This window comes from Ornithorhynchus anatinus, chromosome 3 (genome assembly GCF_004115215.2).
Source record: "Ornithorhynchus anatinus isolate Pmale09 chromosome 3, mOrnAna1.pri.v4, whole genome shotgun sequence".
In the NCBI taxonomy this organism is placed as follows: Eukaryota; Metazoa; Chordata; class Mammalia; order Monotremata; family Ornithorhynchidae; genus Ornithorhynchus; species Ornithorhynchus anatinus.
Window position 1 is genome coordinate 16035330 of NC_041730.1, and position 17285 is coordinate 16052614.

Genomic DNA, 17285 nt, shown 5'->3' on the forward strand with positions numbered 1-17285 from the left:
ACAACTTTATTCATGCCCCCTCCCAGCCTCACAGCACTTATGCACATATGTGTCATTTTATTTATTTCTATTAATGTCTGTCTCCCCCTCTAGACTTTAAGCTCGTTGTGGGCAGGGACCGCGTCTGTTATATTGTTATACTGTGCTCTCTCAAGTACTCCGAACAGTGCTCCGCCCACAGTAAGCACTCAATCAATACGATCGACTGACTGACTGCATTTGCAGGCTCTTCAGGAAGCTTTTCTTACCGGCCAGATTGTTGTAGCAGTCCATCTGGGTGGCATGCAGGATTTTTTCCTGTTCGGGTGTGGGCAGGGGACCCTGGGGTCCCAGAGAAGGTATTGGGGAAGGGAGACTCGGGTCAAGGCCACGCAGCTGCAGCAGGGCCCGGTGGTACCGACTCACAGCATCCCGGTACCGTTGTTCCCGATAGCGCTTGTTGCCCTCCTCTTTGTACTGCTGGGCCTCCCGCAGCCGCCTCTCCATGGCGCTTCCGATGATGTCCCGGGGACCCTGTGGAAACGGAGAAAGTCGGGGAACTCAAAACAGCTGCACCCCAGGGATTGGAGAAAAAGCAGCCCCTTTGGGCCGGGGAATTACAGGTTCATCTTCCCCTCATTGCAGCTCTTCTCGCTTTCTCGAAGTACAAGCAAACCAGCCCCGAGGGAGATGGGAGCTAGGAGATGTCTTAACACAAAATTCAGAATGACAGCGGGAAACTCAGGGCTGAAGGGAAGGGGGGAAACACGATCAAGGGCAGGAAAAGTAAGACGCCTCGCTGAGAAACGTTTGCCGGCTTGTCGCAGCTACAAACAGCAGGTTTCTCGTCGGGCTTGCTTTTCCTTTACCCTCCCTAACTGGAACGATAAGGAAAAGGAAGGAACGGCTCGTGAAAGAGAAGGGAGAAAAGATGGAGGAGGAACGAGGCCCAGTGAAAAGATTCCTTTTGTTGCTGTTTGCTTTTTTTTAGCCAGGAACTAGAACTTCATGTGAGAATCTGTGTGGCCAGATTCTAGGCCGAGGCCTCTTCATTTCTGGCAGATTTTCCACACGGTTCATTCATTGGTATTGAGCGCTTACTCTCTTTAGAGTACTGTGCTAAGCACTTGGGAGAGTACAATAGAACAAGAAACAGACACATTCCCTGCCCTCGACTAGCTTAAAGTCAGCCCTCCTCTCTGTCGTGTTGCCCCTCAGGTTGGCTAGTCCGGGGAAAGGGTGTCCGGTCGCCTTTGTCTACTGTAGGGAGGTGCCGGGGGCCAACCGTAATCAAACCATGGTATGTATTGAGCGCTCGCTACGTGCAGAGCCCTGTTCTAAGCGTCTGGGAGCGTACCATGCAATGGCAATATGGGTGCCCATGATGAGTTTTCAGGGTGGAGGGCCGGAGCCTACAGTCCAAGTGATTAAATATGGGTTGATCCTGGAGCTTGGCCCCTTTTCAACCCTCTGCCTCAGTTTAAGCTTTTTCCCCCCAAGTCCACGTCCGGCTCTGGAGCCCCGAGGCCGGCATTCCTAAACTCCCTGTCCCCCCGACCCCCGCCCACCATCCAGGCCAAATGGCCAATTCCCCAAGCCCCGGGGGCATCTGGGAGGTTGGCCCCCCCCTTCCCTGAGGCGTTCTCTCCCCTCCCCACCGCCAATTAGCATCTTCCCCGCCCCGAAAGACCCTACCCGGAACCAGGAGGCGCCTCATCCGGGGCCCTAGGCTCCAAAAGTGGAGGAGGAGATAAACTGAGGCACAGAGGGAGGCCAACAGCAGGGCCTGACACGACTGACGGGCTCCGCCCATGAGGTGGGGTTTGGGTTGGCTTTTTTTGAGGCAGGGTTGGGGTTACCCAGACGACCGGGGCAAAATGGTGGCGCGAGCGCTCCCCGCCGCCCAATCGGAACCCGAGTCCCGCCCAACGGACCAATCGCGGGGCCTCTCGCCGACCAACCCGAAAAAAACGCCTCCTTGGAACTCCACCAATCAGAAAAACTCTCGGGGAAAGGGAGGGGGCCAGAGTCGACCAATTGCAACGGCGGGTGGCGATTCGAGCGGACCAATAGCGGGCGCGGGGGGAGCGACGTAGTCTGTTGCCGGGCAGAGGAGCGGAACCAGACGAGGGAGGTGTGGGAGAGTCCTAGGTGTGGTGACGCGGCTGTTCATTTCCTATAAAACCATGAGCGGGGGGTTGCTCGGCACGATTGCCTTTTTCGCGGCCGAAAATCGACGAGTTAAGGCAGACGTATTCACAGACAGAGCCCCGACTCCCTCCCTCTGCTCCCTGCCCCACTGCATTTGTGTCTCTATGGACCTATTTTTCGATTTATTTTATTAATAATGTGTGTCTTTCAATATATTGACGGTATTGATGCCTGCCCACTTGTCTTTTTTTTTGTCTGTCTCCCCCCTTCTAGACTGTGAGCTCGTTGATAATAATAATGATGGTATTTGTTAAGCGCTTACTAGGTGCCAAGCACCAACAATACCAACATTATTATTATTATTATTATTACAAGGTGATCAGGTGGTCCCACATAGGGCTCCCAGTCTTCATCCCCATTTGACAGATGAGGTCACTGAGGCCCAGAGAAGTGATAATAATGTTGGTATTTGTTAAGCGTTTACTAGGTGCAGAGCACTGTTCTAAGCGCTGGGGGAGATACAGGGGAATCAGGTTGTCCCACGTAAGGCTCCCCGTTAATCCCCATTTTACAGATGAGGTAACTGAGGCACAGAGAAGTAAAGTGACTTGCCCACAGTCACGCAGCTGACAAGGGGCAGAGCCGGGAGTCGAACCCATGACCTCCGACTCCGAAGCCCAGGCTCTTTCCACTGAGCCACGCTGCCCAAGGTCACACGCCTGACAAGCGGCGGGGGGCGGGATTAGAACCCATGACCTCTGCCTTCCAAACCCGGGCTCTCTCCCCTGAGCCCCGCTGCTTCTCTGCCCGTTGTTGGGTAGGGATTGTCTCTATCAGAGAAGCAGCGGGGCTCAGGGGAAGAAGTCCGAGCTTGGGAGTCAGAAGTCATGGGTTCTAATCCTACCTCTGCCACCGCTCTGCTGTGTGACCTTGGGCAAGTCACTTTGCTTCTCTGGGCCTCAGTTACCCCATCTGTCAAATGGGGATGAAGACTGTGAGCCCCGCGTGGGATCACCTGATCACCTTGGTTCCCTCCTCAGCGCTTAGAACAGTGCTTCGCACATAATAAGCGCTTAACAAATGCCATTATTATTACTATTATTTGTTGCCGAACTACAGGACCCGAGGGAGGGGAGGCGAAGGTCTCGGCGGGGACGCAACGTCCCGGACTGGGGGAGCATCTCGGGCGCGCGCACGCACGCGCTCCTTCGCCGCGCGAGAACGGAAGCCACCGCAGGCCAAGCTTCATCCCCGCGCGACTGCGCGATCACCCAAAAAAAAAAAACCAAAAAAAAACCGCCGGCGGTGATTGGCCGAGGAGAAGAAAAGGCGGGAGGAGGGAAGAAAGGCGGGTCCCTCGCGCGTGCGTCTCGACGTCATTACGCGCGTGCGTCTCGACGTCCTTACGCGCGTGAGCGGGCGGGGCCGGGCTGAGGCGAAGGCGGCGCCTGCGCAGTGGGGGGGTCGGGCGGCGGCGATGGAGGGGGAAGCGAGTGGAAGGGAGGGAGCTGAGGTGGCAGCGGCGGCGGCGGCGGCGGCGGCGGGGGTCGGGGGTCGGGGGTCGGGGGCCGGGCCTGGACTCCCGCGGCCTCAGGGGGGCTGCAGGACGCCGTCGACGCCGAGATGCTGGAGGACGAAGCCGCCGTCGAGGAGGCGGAGGCGGGGCCCGGCTCGGGGGAGCCCCTCCTCCCCCCACCGCGACGATGAGGAGGAGGAAGAAGGGGCGGCGGCCACTCCAGTCCCCGGAGGCGTAGTCGTCTAGACAGGAGGCGGAGCAGCACGGTGAGCCGCCTCCCAACCCGCCCTGGTAATCCTCCTCCTTCCTCAGCGCTCCTGTGCCGAGCGCTGGGGCAGTTGTCGTGACGATGGCATCTCGTAAGCGCTTACTAGGTGCCCAGCACTGTTCTAAGCGCCGGGAGAGGCACAGGGTCATCAGGTGGTCCCCCGTGAGGCGCACAGGCTTCATCCCCATTTGACAGATGAGGGGACTGAGGCCCAGAGAAGTGAAGTGACTTGCCCACAGTCACCCAGCTGACAAGTGGCAGAGCCGGGACTCGAACTCATGACCTCTGACTCCCAAGCCCAGGCTCTTTCCACTAAAACACGCTGGATTAGAACCCACGACCTCTGCCTCCCCGGCCCGGGCTCTTTCCACGGAGCCAAGCGGCTTCTCTGGGAAACATAAGGTGCTCAGGGTGTCCCACGCTGGGCTGACAACTGAAGCACAGAGAATAATTTATAGGATTTGTTAATTGCTTAGTATGTGCCAAGCCCTGTTCTAAACCAAAGTACTCAGGTTGTCCCACGTGGGGATTACAGCTTTTATCCACATTTTACAGATGAGGTAACTGAGGCACAGAGCATACTTGTGGTATTTGTTAAGCGCCTACTATGTACCAAGCACTGTTGTAAGCGCTGGGGGAGATACAAGGTACTTAGGTTGTCCCACGTGGGGCTCACAGCCTTCATCCCCATTTGACAGGTGTGGTCATTGAGGCCCAGTGAAGTGACTTGTCCACAGTCACACAGCTGACAAGGGGCAGAATCGGGATCAATAATGTTAGTATTTGTTAAGCGCTTACTATGTGCAGAGCACTGTTCTAAGCGCTGGGGGAGATACAGGGTCATCAGGTCGTCCCACGTGAGGCTCCCAGTTAATCCCCATTTTACAGATGAGGTCACTGAGGCACAGAGAAGTGAAGTGACTTTCCCACAGGCACACAGCTGACAAGTGGCAGAGCCGGGAGTCGAACCCATGACCTTCGACTCCGAAGCCCAGGCTCTTTCCAATGAGCCACGCTGCTTGCCCGGGCTCTTGCCACTGGGCCACACTTCTCTTTAACTCCTGAGAACCCACCGGCAGCAGGTTTCAGCACCACCCCCCCCTTAAAGAAAAAAATCCCTCGCCAAAGAGATAAAGTTAATATTTAAGGGGAAGTCAAATGTCCGTGGACTGCTTTGCAGCCTGTTGAGGTGACGGGCGACAGGAAAGGCGGAAGCCCCATAATGTAGCAATAACGGAGGGATACCTGTTGCCCTGTGTGAGTGTTGTTTGGTGGGGGAGAGAGGTCAGGCTTCAGAGTTAACCACGGAGCCGAAAGTTTTAGGTGGGGTAGCGACTTAGCCCGGTGGACCTCAGTGGACGCGATGGGGCCGGAGTCCCTTGCCCGACTATCGTTGTTGTTGAGCATTCATTCATTCGGTTCATTCAGTCGAATTTATTGAGCACTTACTGTGTGCAGAGCACTGTACTAAGCGCTTAGGAAAGTACAATACAGCAGTAAAGAGAGACGGTCCCTGACCACAGCAAGCTCACAGTCTAGGCACGTCGAGTGACTCCTTTTTTTCTCCGTGGGGGCCCCTCGTGACGTGCACTGAAATGGATCTGAGGATGCACAGTCCTTCCCCTGATGGTACCTTTTTTTAAAAAGTGATATCTGTACAGTACCTACCCCATGCCAGGCCCCGTGCTAAGCCAAGACAATCAGGTTGGGCACAGTCCCTGTCCCACTCAGTCTTCACCCCCATTTTACAGATGAGGGAACTGAGGAACGGAGAAGTGAAGTGACTTGAACGAGGTGACACAACAGACAAGTGGCAGAGCCGGGATTAGAACCCGGGTCCTTCTGACTCCCTTGCAAGAGGAAAATAGGTAAATTAGCCTCGGGACCTTTCTCCCAAATGGAATGGCGTGTTTGAAGTGATTTGGCCAGCTAAGGCCAATCGGTCACGACATCTGCAAAGGTAGAAAGAAGATGGAGGGATGAGAAAACTCTTGGCCAGTCGGGAAGAGAGACGGGCCACCCTGCTCCCTTTTAGAACACATCTTTGGATTGGTATCTTTTACGGTACTTTAGAAATCCGGCGTATGATACATTTGTCATAATATTTGACTGTAAATCAACAGATGGTTTCTATTTACGAGATTTAAGACCCTAAATGCACGTGAAAAGTGTTCTGAGATATGACGGCATTGTGGTAGACACCTCAGTTGATTCCATAGTTCCCAGTTTTTAGCAAACATCAGTTTATTTCAGTCATATTTACAGAGTGCTTATTGTGTGCAGAGCGCATGGGATAGACACATTCCTTGCCCACAACAAGCTTACAGTCTATCTGGAGGAATGGTATAATTTTAAGAAGGAAGCAAAAAAAACCCAACAAACCATCAAAAGTTTAAAAATAAGTAGACACAACATGGCCTAGTGGATTAAGCACGGGATTGGGAATCAAAAGGACCTGGGTTCTAATCCTCGTTCCACCACTAGTCTGCTTTGGGAAAGTCACTTCTCTGTGCCTCAGTTTTCTCATCTGTAAAGTGGGGATTAAGACTGTGAGCCCCACGTGGGACAGGGACTGTCCATCCTAATTCGCTTGTATCTCCTCCAGCGCTCTTAAACTCTTAAATACCATAAAAAAATATCCTGATTGAGATTGTACTGGTATTATTTATGGTCTCTTATGACTTAGGTTCACTCTCAGAACTTTTCCCGTAAAAGAAAAAGAAAAAATAGCCAGTGTCATACTTGGGGTTCTTTTGTTCTTTAAGCAGAGTTGTGGCTTTAGGCATAAGGGGGAAAGGATCGTTGGGGAAAAAAAATACGCTATTCTGAAATAGCCTAGAAATGGAACAAAATGTTGGAAAAGTATCTCATCCCTCCTGCCAAACTTTTACTGGCGGAAGCAGTTCTAACCATAAAAGTAGGATTTTTTAGAACCACTCCATCCATAGCATGTGATTTCCAGTGATCTTTAAGAAATTTCCAGCAAGACCCAATTTAAGTGCCAGACATTTGCTGGGAGAAGCAGCAGGCCTCCTCCCCGCCCTTCGGGGACACGATATTTCTGTGGCAGACTAGTGGCTAGCATTCATTTCCATAGGTTTCATTCCTTCTCGCGCCTAAAAGTGTCCTTTCCGTTTTCCCCACGGGTGTCCTTCACGGAGTCCGGTGCTTCGTCACGGTGACCGATGCTCTCCGGGGGGACAGGTGGAGATGGGGAACGTGTCCAAGTTGGGGCTGGAACCGGAGGGCGGGCGGGCGGTAGCTGCACCGACAGCAGGGAGGAGAACGGACTCGGCGGGGTGGCCCGGGACCCAGGAGGCAGGGTGCTCTCGGCCGTGGCCGGGGACTTAGAGGACCCACGGGTGCCACAGACAGGGACCGTCCTAACATTTCGCTTCCGTTTTCCTCTCCATCCCCTTTCTCACCACCAAAACCCCCCAGACGAGGGGGTCAGAGGAGCCCGAGCCGGATCCCAAAGGGCGAGACGTTTTAGTTCAGCAAGCCTCCCAGTGCCTTAGCAAGCTGGTCCAGATCGCCTCGTGGACAAAGAGGAACTTCAGCCTCGATCAGGTACGTCCCGCAGGAGCTTGGCCACATCCTGCCCTGACGGAGCCCGGGGAGAATCGCAAGTCAAGCAGCCGCGGGACGTCCTCCGTCCGCTTTCGCTTCGTTTTAAATTCATTCCGACCTCGTTCTCGGAAGCGAGCCGGGGTAGATGACCATTCTCCCATTCTACAGACTGGGGAACAGATGGAACGAGAGTCTAAGGACCAGTCGGCCACCCTAACGGTAGAGTTAGGAGTAAAGTTGAGATTTTTTGACGATGGGTCCGTTCTTCTCTTCCTTAGACGTTGTCGTCTCCTTAAGAGCTGTAATATGTCTGACCCGAAGAGACACTTCCAACCTCCGATAAGGTGGAACGCTGCGGTCAAAGCCCTTTGCATGTTCGGGGGCCGGGGTCCCCGGCCGAGTGCATCTCTGTGGATCGGTCAATCGTTGGTATTTATCAAGCGCTTCCCGTGTGCAGAGCACTGTGCCAAGCGCCTGGGGGAATGCGGTAGAGTCGGTAGAAGACACGATCCCCGCCCACGAGGAGTTGCCAGTCTAGGGGGAGATAGAAGGGGACTCGGACGGTGGAAGGCCCGGTCGGGCGGCACCCGTCGAAGCCCTCCTGTCGCGGCGGGGCCGATCCTCCACATAGGGTTCGTCGGGAACGGAACCCGCCCAGCTTAAGAGGACCTCCTCTCCTCCCCCGTCCTCCACCCCGGGTGCGGCCGGAGCCAGGCGACGCAGCCGCCACTCGGTCGCCCTAAAAAACATGTCTCGTCTGCCTCCAGTGTAACGTGTACAACTCTGGCCAGCGGCGGAAGCTGCTGCTGTTCAAGACCTTTTCTCGCCGAGCGGTGGTGATCGTCCCTAATGAAGAGGACTGGAAGAAGAGGCTGGAGCTGAGGAAGGAGGTGGAGGGAGATGATGTGCCCGAGGCCGTAATGCTAGAAATGAAAGGTGGGCTGGGCCGGGAGCCGGGGGTTGGGGTCAGGTGACCCGAAGGCCCGGCTAGAGCTGCTTCTCCCGGCGGACACGGCGGAGCCCCCGGTCTCCGGGGCCCTCTTGTCGCCGAGAGGATCCCCAGCCCCGAGGGGAGCCCTGCTCCCGTTCTCGGGAGGAGAGGCCGGAGCCTCTAGGTTGGGGGAGGACCCGGGGGGAGCGCTTTGGGTGGAAAGAGAGTTCCCGGAGTGGGCTGTCGTCCGTCCCTCCCCCCAAAAGTCGGATCCCTTGACAGTTCAGACCCGGAATTCGAGGTTAGGACTTGACGGCCGGAGTCCCTCCCATCCAGTAGGGCCCTGAGCAGTGGCTGGGTTCCCTTGCCTCCACCCTGGGCCTAGACCGCGATGGTGGGAGTCGGGAGGGGAAGCGTTGACCCTTATTACCGAGTACACCCCTGAACGGAAGACAGAACCCAGTGTGGTGAGGTTTTTCTATTTTTCTTTTTTAATGGTATTCGTTAAGCGTCTGCCAAGTGCCAGGCACCGTACCGAGTGCTAGAGGAGATACCAGCTAATCAGGTCGGACACAGTCCGTGTCCCACCTGGGGCTCATGCTCTTAATCCCCATTTTACAGATGAGGTAACTGAGGTACAGAGAAGTCAAGTCATTTGCCCCAAATCACACAGCAAACAAGTGGCTAGATTGATCCGGGGGGGCAGGGGGGTCATGGGGTGGCAAATAATAAAAATTAAGCGGGAGTGACGGGAATGGTGATCATTTAGTAAGCTTTAATTCCTGTGGTGGGGGGGGTAAGATCCCTGGTAACCCATCATTTTGCAAGCGGCTCTCGGCAGGTGACGTGTCCGTAGAGCGCTTCCGGTTATCCCTCAACGCTGCCTACTTACCTAAGCCCGGTGAGCGGGCCACCGGTTGGGAATTGCCTACACAAGTGGAAAAAATTCCCAGGTGATTTTTTTTAACACGGCGCAAAGGTGTTTTGCCAGTTGTGTCTTGGGTTGACTGTAAAAAAATGTAGAAAAAAGTGTCTAGTACATAGTAAGTCCTTTCAAGGTCCCCCAAAGTGAATTAATGGTCCGATCCAGTTTCGCCGTGGCTTGGGGTTTTTTTGTTTGTTTTTTTGCTTTTTAAAAAAATTGTATTTGTGAAGTGTACACTATGTGTCAAACACTGTCCTAAGCATTGGGGTAGGTGCAAGTTAATTAGGTTGGACACAGCGTCTGTCCCGCTTGGGGCTCACGGTACAAGTAGGAGGGAGAACAGGTTTTTAATCCCCATTTTACAGTTGAGGAAAACGAGGCACAGAGCTTTTAAGTGACTTGCCCAAGGTCACCTGGCAAGCGGTGAAGCCAGGTTTAGAACCCAGATCCCCTGACTTCCAGGCCCGTGCTCTTTCCCTTAGTCCACGCTGTGGTGTGGTATCATCCGATTCCTGAGCTCCTTGCTCTGGCCGACCCGATGTGTCGTCCTCTGTCGTCATCAGCGGCATTTGAGCGCTTACGGTGTGCGGGGCACTGTGCTAAGCGCTCGGGAGAGTTGGCAGACACAACCAGCTTGCAGTCCATAGGTCTAGTCTAGTGCGTGGTACATAGTAAGTGCTCAACAAATATTATTACTGTTGTGCTCACTCTTTAGGCAGTGGTGGTGAAGAGTGAAAGTAGGGCAAACTAGTCCACCAAAGATGGACTTTTCTCCCCGTCTCCCTGCCCTGGGAGAGCCCAGGTAGAAAAAAAAAGAAATCACTGAACCCTTCTGCCTGCCTGGCATAAATGGGGGTAAACTTTGAGGGAGCATCTCCTGGAAGGCTTCTTCATCCAGTCAAACCCCCATTTGAATCTCCTGGCAGTGGTTTCTGTTTGCTTCCAGCACCTGGTGGAAAACAGAGTTGCTTCTCCCAGGCTTTAGGCTTCAGCTCTTGGGCAAGTGCTACGGTCTTATCTGAATCCGTTCACGGTTCCTATATGTCCTTTGACGGGAAACCGGTCGCGGGGCCCTTGTCTTTCACGCCCTTCTCAGCCAGTCCGACGATGGTGTTCATTGAGCGCTTACTGTTTGCAGAGCGTTGTACTGAGTGCTCGGGAGAGCACATTAGAAGAATGAACGGGTCCCCTGCCCACAGCGAGCTTTCAGTCTCTGGGGCCGGCTGAGGCCTGGCGGAGCCGAAGGGGATCCAGGGAGTTCCGGGCAGGTGGAAGAGCAGGGATCCTAGCCACCAATGCCGATGTATTGTACTCTCCCAAGCGCCTCGAACGGCGCTCCGCACAGAGTAAGCCCTCAATAAATGCCATGGATGGATGGATGGATGGGTTGCTCTAGAAAGCACCTGGAGCCCGGGGATCCCCGGGCCCTGCTGGCCGATCAATCAGTGGGGTTTCTCACGCGCTCGCCACGTGCGGAGCGTAGAGCTCCTTTTTGGCCAAGTCCCCCGCCTGGTGAGAGCACCGGTTCCGGGCGGCCTCTTGTCAGAGGTGGACGTGGCCGATCCAGAGGGGCCGATGACAAGGTGTGGACTGACGGCGGCCAGTCCCTTTTTTCCACGGAATTTTTCCCGCGGAGGCCACCGTCCCTCAAATCCCACCCTCCCCCCAGAGAGCCTCTTTCTTCCCTTCCCCAGCCAACTTCTCGGTGCCGGAGAAGTGTGACTATGTGGAGGAGGTGACATTCGGGGAGCTGGAGAAGGAGGAGGCCCAGCCGCTGGTCACCAAGTACAAAGAGGAGGCGCGGAAGCTGCTCCCTCCTACCGAGAAGCGGCCGAACCGCCGCAACAACCGAAACAAGCGCAACCGCCGCAACCGCGCCCAAGGCCAAGGATACGGTGAGGATTCGAGGGCGCGGCCCCACGCTCCTCCCTGTTCCGGGGGGGCCGGCACTGACTTTCCTTACGAGGGAAAAAGCCGGGGCATTACGCCACGGTGGGATCCGAAACGAAGAAAAAAACCGCATATTTCCTTCCAGCGTCGACTCAGACCCGCCAGTGTGCACGCTTCATCTCATGTCACCTTTTCCCTCTCTATTCCCCTCCCCGGGGGATTCGGCGTGGCGACGAACCCGCGTCTTTCTGTCTGCGGCCCTTTCCCTCACAGACCGTTTTGTGTTTTTTGATCTCCTCTTTCCATTGTTCTGTATGGAGGCTGCCCCTTAAACTGACTTCTGAGGCAGAGCCAAGTTCTCCCTGGCTCCCTGGGTCCAGATTTTCACTTCACGTCCTTTTCTCCACGCCCGCCTGCTAACTTTCTCTCCTCCCGGGTGTCCGTGGGTGTAGTAGGGGAGCAGTGTGACCCAGCTGTCCTCACAGCATCGGGGAAACAGATGACTAGATTGAGGGAATCGGGCAGGATCACCCACTCGCTCTCGGGGGCAGAACTGGGATTCGAAGCCCCAGTTTCCCGGTGTCCAAGCCGGCGGGCGAGCGCCGCGGGACCTCTTCACGTGCTCCGGAGGATCCGATTGACAACTCGGCTGCCGTTGCGTTCCCTACTTGGCTACGCAGCCTCGTTTTAAGGTCACTGGAAGGGTGCCCCCTTTCCGACTGCCGGAAGTCGAGGCGGCCGAATAATATTTACGGTATCCGTCAAGCGCTCACTATGTTCCAGGCACCGTACTAAGCGCCGAGGTGGACGGCAGGGACTGTCTCTATCTGTTGCCGACTTGTTCATCCCAAGCGCTTAGTACAGTGCTCTGCACATAGTAAGCGCTCAATAAATACTATTGAATGAATGAATATAAGCAAATTGGGCGGGGCACGATCATTCATTCAGTCTTATTTATAGAGCGCTCACTGTGTGCAGAGCCCTGTACTAACTGCTTGGAAAGTACAGTTCAGCAATAAAGAGAGCCCATCCCTGCCCGTGCCGGGCTTACATTCTACAAGTCTACAATCCCTGTCCCACGTGGGGCTCCCGGTCTCAATCCCCATTTTACAGATGAGGGAACTGAGGCCAAGAGGAGGGAAGTGACTTGTCCGAGGTCACACAGCAGAACCCCAGAGCCTCTGACTCCCAGGCCCGGACTCTATCCATTAGGCTGTGCTGCTTCTCCGCGTGTCTGTGTCGGAGTGCTGTCTCTTCAGCAGCCGGTCCCCTCCCTCTGATGCTGGGTCTCGGGGGCGGGAAGAAGGCGGCCCCCGGCCCGGCCCACCAGGCGGTCCCTTGACAGGATCGGGCTGGTTCCACCTCAGCGTCCACCGGCAGCATTTCCTACCTCCCGCCTTGCTGGACGTGGACGCTGGGGGGGTCCTGTCTGGTCTGTGTCCAGTTTGGAAGCGGGTGGGAAAGGCTGCACCTCAGCACCTGAAGGGCGCCGGCCCCATCCCCCCCGCAGCCACTTGCAGAAGGTCAGCTGGGATCCGTGAACCCAGATGCGCCTCGGCCAAACGGAGCGGAGTAGGGTTTTCCGGTCTGGTTCCGTGCTGCTTATTTCTCCCAAACCCGGAGCCGAAGACCCAGGGCGGTGGCCCGAGAGCGTTTGCGTCGCAGCGGGCGGGCAGCGCCGAGGCTACGAGAGCCGAGCGTACGGGCAGCAGTACTGGGGCCAGTCTGGAAACGTGTGAGTGCCGCTGGGCCCCCTCTTCCTGAGCAGGCCTTGACCTTCCCGTCGTCGGGGGGAGACCGGAGTCAGTCCGTCCGTCGTATTTATTGGCACGCTCACGGTTTGCGGCGCGCTGGACCAAACGCTTGGCAGAGCGTACTAGAACGACTATAACGGACACGTTCCCTGCTCCCGAGGACCTTACAGTCTAGACGGGGAGACAGACGTGAACAGGAATAGATAAGGGAATCGGTCTCTTCCCAGGACGTGGGGTTCTGCCGTTTTAAATATCGTTTCCTTTAGGAGAGAAATGGAATCTCTTCACGTCGACTCTCAATCGGTGGTATTTATCGAGCCCTCACTATGTGCAGAGCACTGTACCGGGCGCTGGGGTAGATACGAGCTAATGGGTTTGGACGCAGCCAACGTCTCACACGGGGCCCTCGGTCCCCGTTTTACAGACGAGGTAAACCGAGGCACAGAGAAGTTAAGCGTCTTGCCCAGGGTCACCCAGGAGACACGTGGCAGATCCGGGATCAGAACGCAGGTCCCCTGACTTCCGAGCCCGGGTCTTTCCGTCTCTGGGTTGAGGTGGTGTAGCTGTTGGGTGGGGAAGAAATGTTCGAGAACTCACCAGTCACCCCTCTTTTTCTCCCTCTCTCCCCCCCATCCCTGCCCCCCCTCAGGGTTATCATAATTTCTACAACCGATACCGAGGAGACTACGATTACAACAGACCCAGGGATTACTACAGACAGTATAACCAGGAGGTGAGTGGCTGGAGCGGGGTGAAGAGCGCGGCTCTCCCCCAGCTTCCGCCCCGGCCCGTGGTGACTCAGTTTCCCCGCCTCTTCCAGTGGCAGAACTACTACCAGAACAGAGACCGACACTATGGGGACTACTACGGTTACCGAGGGTATCGGTGAAGCCCCTGCCGTCCTCGCTCATCAGCCGCGCAGCTGAGTCTGGGGGTGGGTGCCCACCCAGCCCCCGCCCCCCCAAAAGCACAACCAGTGGAAAACGGGGCCGGCGGGATCGGGGCAGAGCGGTGGGGCCGGGGGAGGATGCTGTTGCGGGGGAAAAGAAAAACAGCAACAACCACCTCTACTTTTTTTTTTAAGTTTGTTGCAAAAAATATCATCTTATTCTCTAAAATATATTGAATTTAGCTATAGCCATTTGTAATCCAAAAGGGCGCGGAGCGCGGCATTTAAGGCCGCCCGCCCTGATGCCCTGTAATTGGGCAGGGAAAGGCCTGAAAAATGGCCCCCTCCTGACACGCTCAGGTTGCCTGCCAGGCAGGACGAAGGCAGGGAGGAGTCACGAGGTCTTGCGGCGGAGGAGGACGGGGGGACGGACGGGAGCAGAGACGGAGGGGCGTCTGTGACCGGGGCGGTGCAAATAAACGACGGGCTCTCTCTCGTCACTCGCACCGCTCGCCATTTGTGTTTTCTTTACCCGACCTCTCCCTCTGGGGAGAGCTGGGCTGGCGGGTCACTGTCCTCGTTTCCCCTGCGACCCCCAAAACCCTCCAGCCCCCGCCCCCGTGTCAGCGCCGACTGGCCAAGGTGTGGAGGCCCCACCTCGAATGATCCCCTCTTCCAGAGTCTTGGGCTCGGAGAGACGAGGGCTGCTCGCTCGGGTACAGATCGGAAACTTTTGCTAGTCTCTGCCTCAGTGAGTTTTCCCTCAAAACCTGGTGCGGGTTTCGATACGATCCGCAGGGAAGGAAGGCTGTGAGCCGCCGGCCCCGGGTTTAATCTCCCTTCCCGGGTCACGGCGGACGGGTGGGGGGCCTCCCGCCTCATCTCCGAAGGGAATCCGTCCCCTGGCCCGGCGCAAGAACGCTTCTCGGGGTTTCAGCTCGCTCAGAAAGACAGCAGGAACCTTTCGTCGGCCCAGGACGCGTATCCTGTAGCTTGGGCGGCTAGGCCCTGGGGCCGAGGGTAGTCACGGCTATTTTCTATGGGTCGGAAGGGGCCTCGCCTGCCCCGCCGGTTGGGATACGGGTGGCGAGCGTACGTAGAAAAAGGGACGGGGAGGGGAGGGGAGGGAGGCAGCTCCTTGCAGTACAGGTAGGAGGGACTGCCTGCCTGGGAAGGTTGGAGACATGCGCGTCAGTGAGACGGGGCTCACCCTCCTGACGGCCGTCTAGATTCCCGAGTTCGGGGATGGACACTGACAGACTCCAGCTCGGTTCCGAGGTCGCCCAGGGGCAGCTTGGTCAACCTGGTCCGCTTCCTACCAATCCTCGACCGGAGGAGGCCGGGTCCGATGGGGGCTAAACAGCGGCAGGGGTAGGAGGTGGCTTTAAGGGGGCGGTGAGAGGGAAGGGACGCCAAGTCTCCGGTGCCGTCTGAACATTAAACTCAGTTCTGCTTTATTATCCTTCCGCTCAGCCTCTTTCTTAGCCGGCGAGAGCTTGCCGGCCAACCACCGAGAGCTCGCTTGTCGGTTGCCGTGGCTGCGGAGCGGGGACACCTGTCCACGGCGAGGTCGGACTCCGGCTGCAGCAGAAACGATCTCCCCCTCCCCAAGGTCTCCCCGTCCGGGCCACTTCGCCGGTGCAGATTCCAACAGGGTTGACGGGGGAAGTTGAGGGGCGGTTGGCGGCGGCGGGAGGGGAGGAGAAGCGTTCCGATTTGGGTTCCCTTTGGTTTCACTAGCCCCCCGTTCTGTGCCTGTATCCTTGCCCTTCCCCCTAGGCTTCCCCACTCCCCTCTCAACAAAACCCTCCCCTCGAGAAGCGGCCCGCGACCTAGAAACGCAGACTCGGAGAGAGCCCCCCCCCGCCCCCCTCGTCGGCCGCCGACCGGGTGTGTGAGTGAGTGAACCACGTGAGTGATTGCTCTTTGAGAAGACACTTGGAGAGAGAGAGCTCCCCGAATGCAGCGATAAGGTAGGAAGGAACGGGGGTCACGGCTCACGGCCGTTGTGCCCTTGGGTGGTGGGAGGAGAGATGAGAGAGGGAATTCCCGGGCCGGAGACCGCCACGCTGACGTGCCTTTCCGGAATGTCTAGCTCCCGGGAAAGCACCAGAAGTACCGTAGGACCAATGCAGCGTGGAGTCGAGGGTGTTGAGGTGCACAGAGGCGGTGTAAATAAAATGCTGAAGTCGCTGGGGGTTGAGTGGGTGGGGGGGAGGTATCGCTGGCTTTATTAACAGAATACTTTTTTTGAAACGATAGAAAATCCTTTCTCAAAAGAATTCCCAAAAAAAACTCAAACTTAAAAAAAAAGAGCCTGCTTTTTTCTGGGGCGCAGCAGACCTGCCATGACTTTATGGTTCAGACCAAGCGATCTTTCTCAACAAGAGATGTCTTGTGTTTGGGGTTTTTTTCAATTAAAAATTATAAAAATGTAAGGGTAACAAGGAGGGATCCCCAGCCTTGTTTTCCTTAGATAATTTGTTTAGTGTTTTTCCAGATGTTGGTCTTAGTTGCCGTAGATGGAAAAGTTTGTGAAAACCACCGAAACCACCACACACAGCTTGTAAATGTTTATGCGAAACCTGTAAAAGGCGTTCTTGGAAGCGGCCAGTAATAAAAGGGTTTTTACCATTGGGGAAAAGAAAAAAAACCTAAAAACTATCCTGTCTCGTTTACGTCTTACTCATTTTTTCCCCCAAATCAAAGCAGAATATAGACCCTTGGTAGCTTCCAGTTTGGGAATACATCATTACTTGGATTAACTTCACCTTATCGTCTGACATGTTGGATCATTTCCTTTCACGCTGGCCCACCTTGGTGGGCTTTTATTTGGTCAGTGCTAACTCCAACGGTCCCCTGAGCCCGGCCTAGCCACTCCTTGCCACTCGCCAAACTGCCCATCCCGTGAGTCTGACCTGAAGTCCAGTTTGGCCTGAGAATCGACTGACTGGGAGGGAGCCAGGAAGATTCTCTTGGCCCAGAATGGAGCACGTTCCACGCAGGATCCCCTTGGACCCAGTCTGTACTTCACAACCAAAATGAATTACAGACTATCTGCCTCTGCTCACTAAAAAAAGAGAATTATTCATCAGCATTTCTGAGACGACGCACTGTGGCGGCTAACGTTGACGGGGAATTCATTTCACCAGTATTCTCGTTGGCGATTCTGCTCGTGATACTGAAGCTTTCCGAGCTTTTCACTCCCCCTGAAGCCTGGATTTCAGAGGGCGGTTAGACACTCAAGGGCTACCAATCAATCCGTTGTATTTATTGAGCACTTAGTCTGTACGTAGCACTGTCCTAAGCGCTCGGGAGACTACAATATAACAGAGTTGGTAGACCTGATTCCGGCCCACAGGTTGGCCCACCTGTCTGCTCTGTAGCCTTGGGTGAGTCACTAAACTTCTGT

The 17285-nt window shown here is 55.7% G+C and overlaps 2 protein-coding genes across 5 annotated transcripts in view; one reads left to right on the forward strand and one right to left on the reverse strand.

Moving 5' to 3' along the window:
* Nucleotides 1–17285, reverse strand: part of TTC9C (tetratricopeptide repeat domain 9C) — a 29550-nt gene that overhangs the window by 9612 nt on the left and 2653 nt on the right. Inside the window, exons 1-2 of one of the 4 annotated variants that reach the window (XM_029060388.2) lie at nucleotides 1675–1827; nucleotides 249–513 (exon numbers count right to left, since the gene is read on the reverse strand). In XM_029060388.2, the coding sequence (XP_028916221.1) occupies nucleotides 249–486 (238 nt within the window). In that variant the 5' untranslated portion in view covers nucleotides 487–513; nucleotides 1675–1827. Of the gene's footprint in view, nucleotides 1–248; nucleotides 514–1336; nucleotides 1484–1674; nucleotides 1828–17285 lie in introns of those variants that run through there. The other 3 variants (XM_029060386.2, XM_029060387.2, XM_029060389.2) reach the window with 3 other exon arrangements.
* Nucleotides 7125–16537, forward strand: HNRNPUL2 (heterogeneous nuclear ribonucleoprotein U like 2). The gene is made up of 7 exons (XM_029058933.2): nucleotides 7125–7172; nucleotides 7356–7484; nucleotides 8252–8420; nucleotides 11035–11235; nucleotides 13634–13717; nucleotides 13805–13918; nucleotides 15347–16537. Exons 1-5 carry the CDS (start codon nucleotides 7125–7127, stop codon nucleotides 13642–13644), a joined length of 558 nt encoding a protein of 185 aa, XP_028914766.2. The 3' UTR covers nucleotides 13645–13717; nucleotides 13805–13918; nucleotides 15347–16537.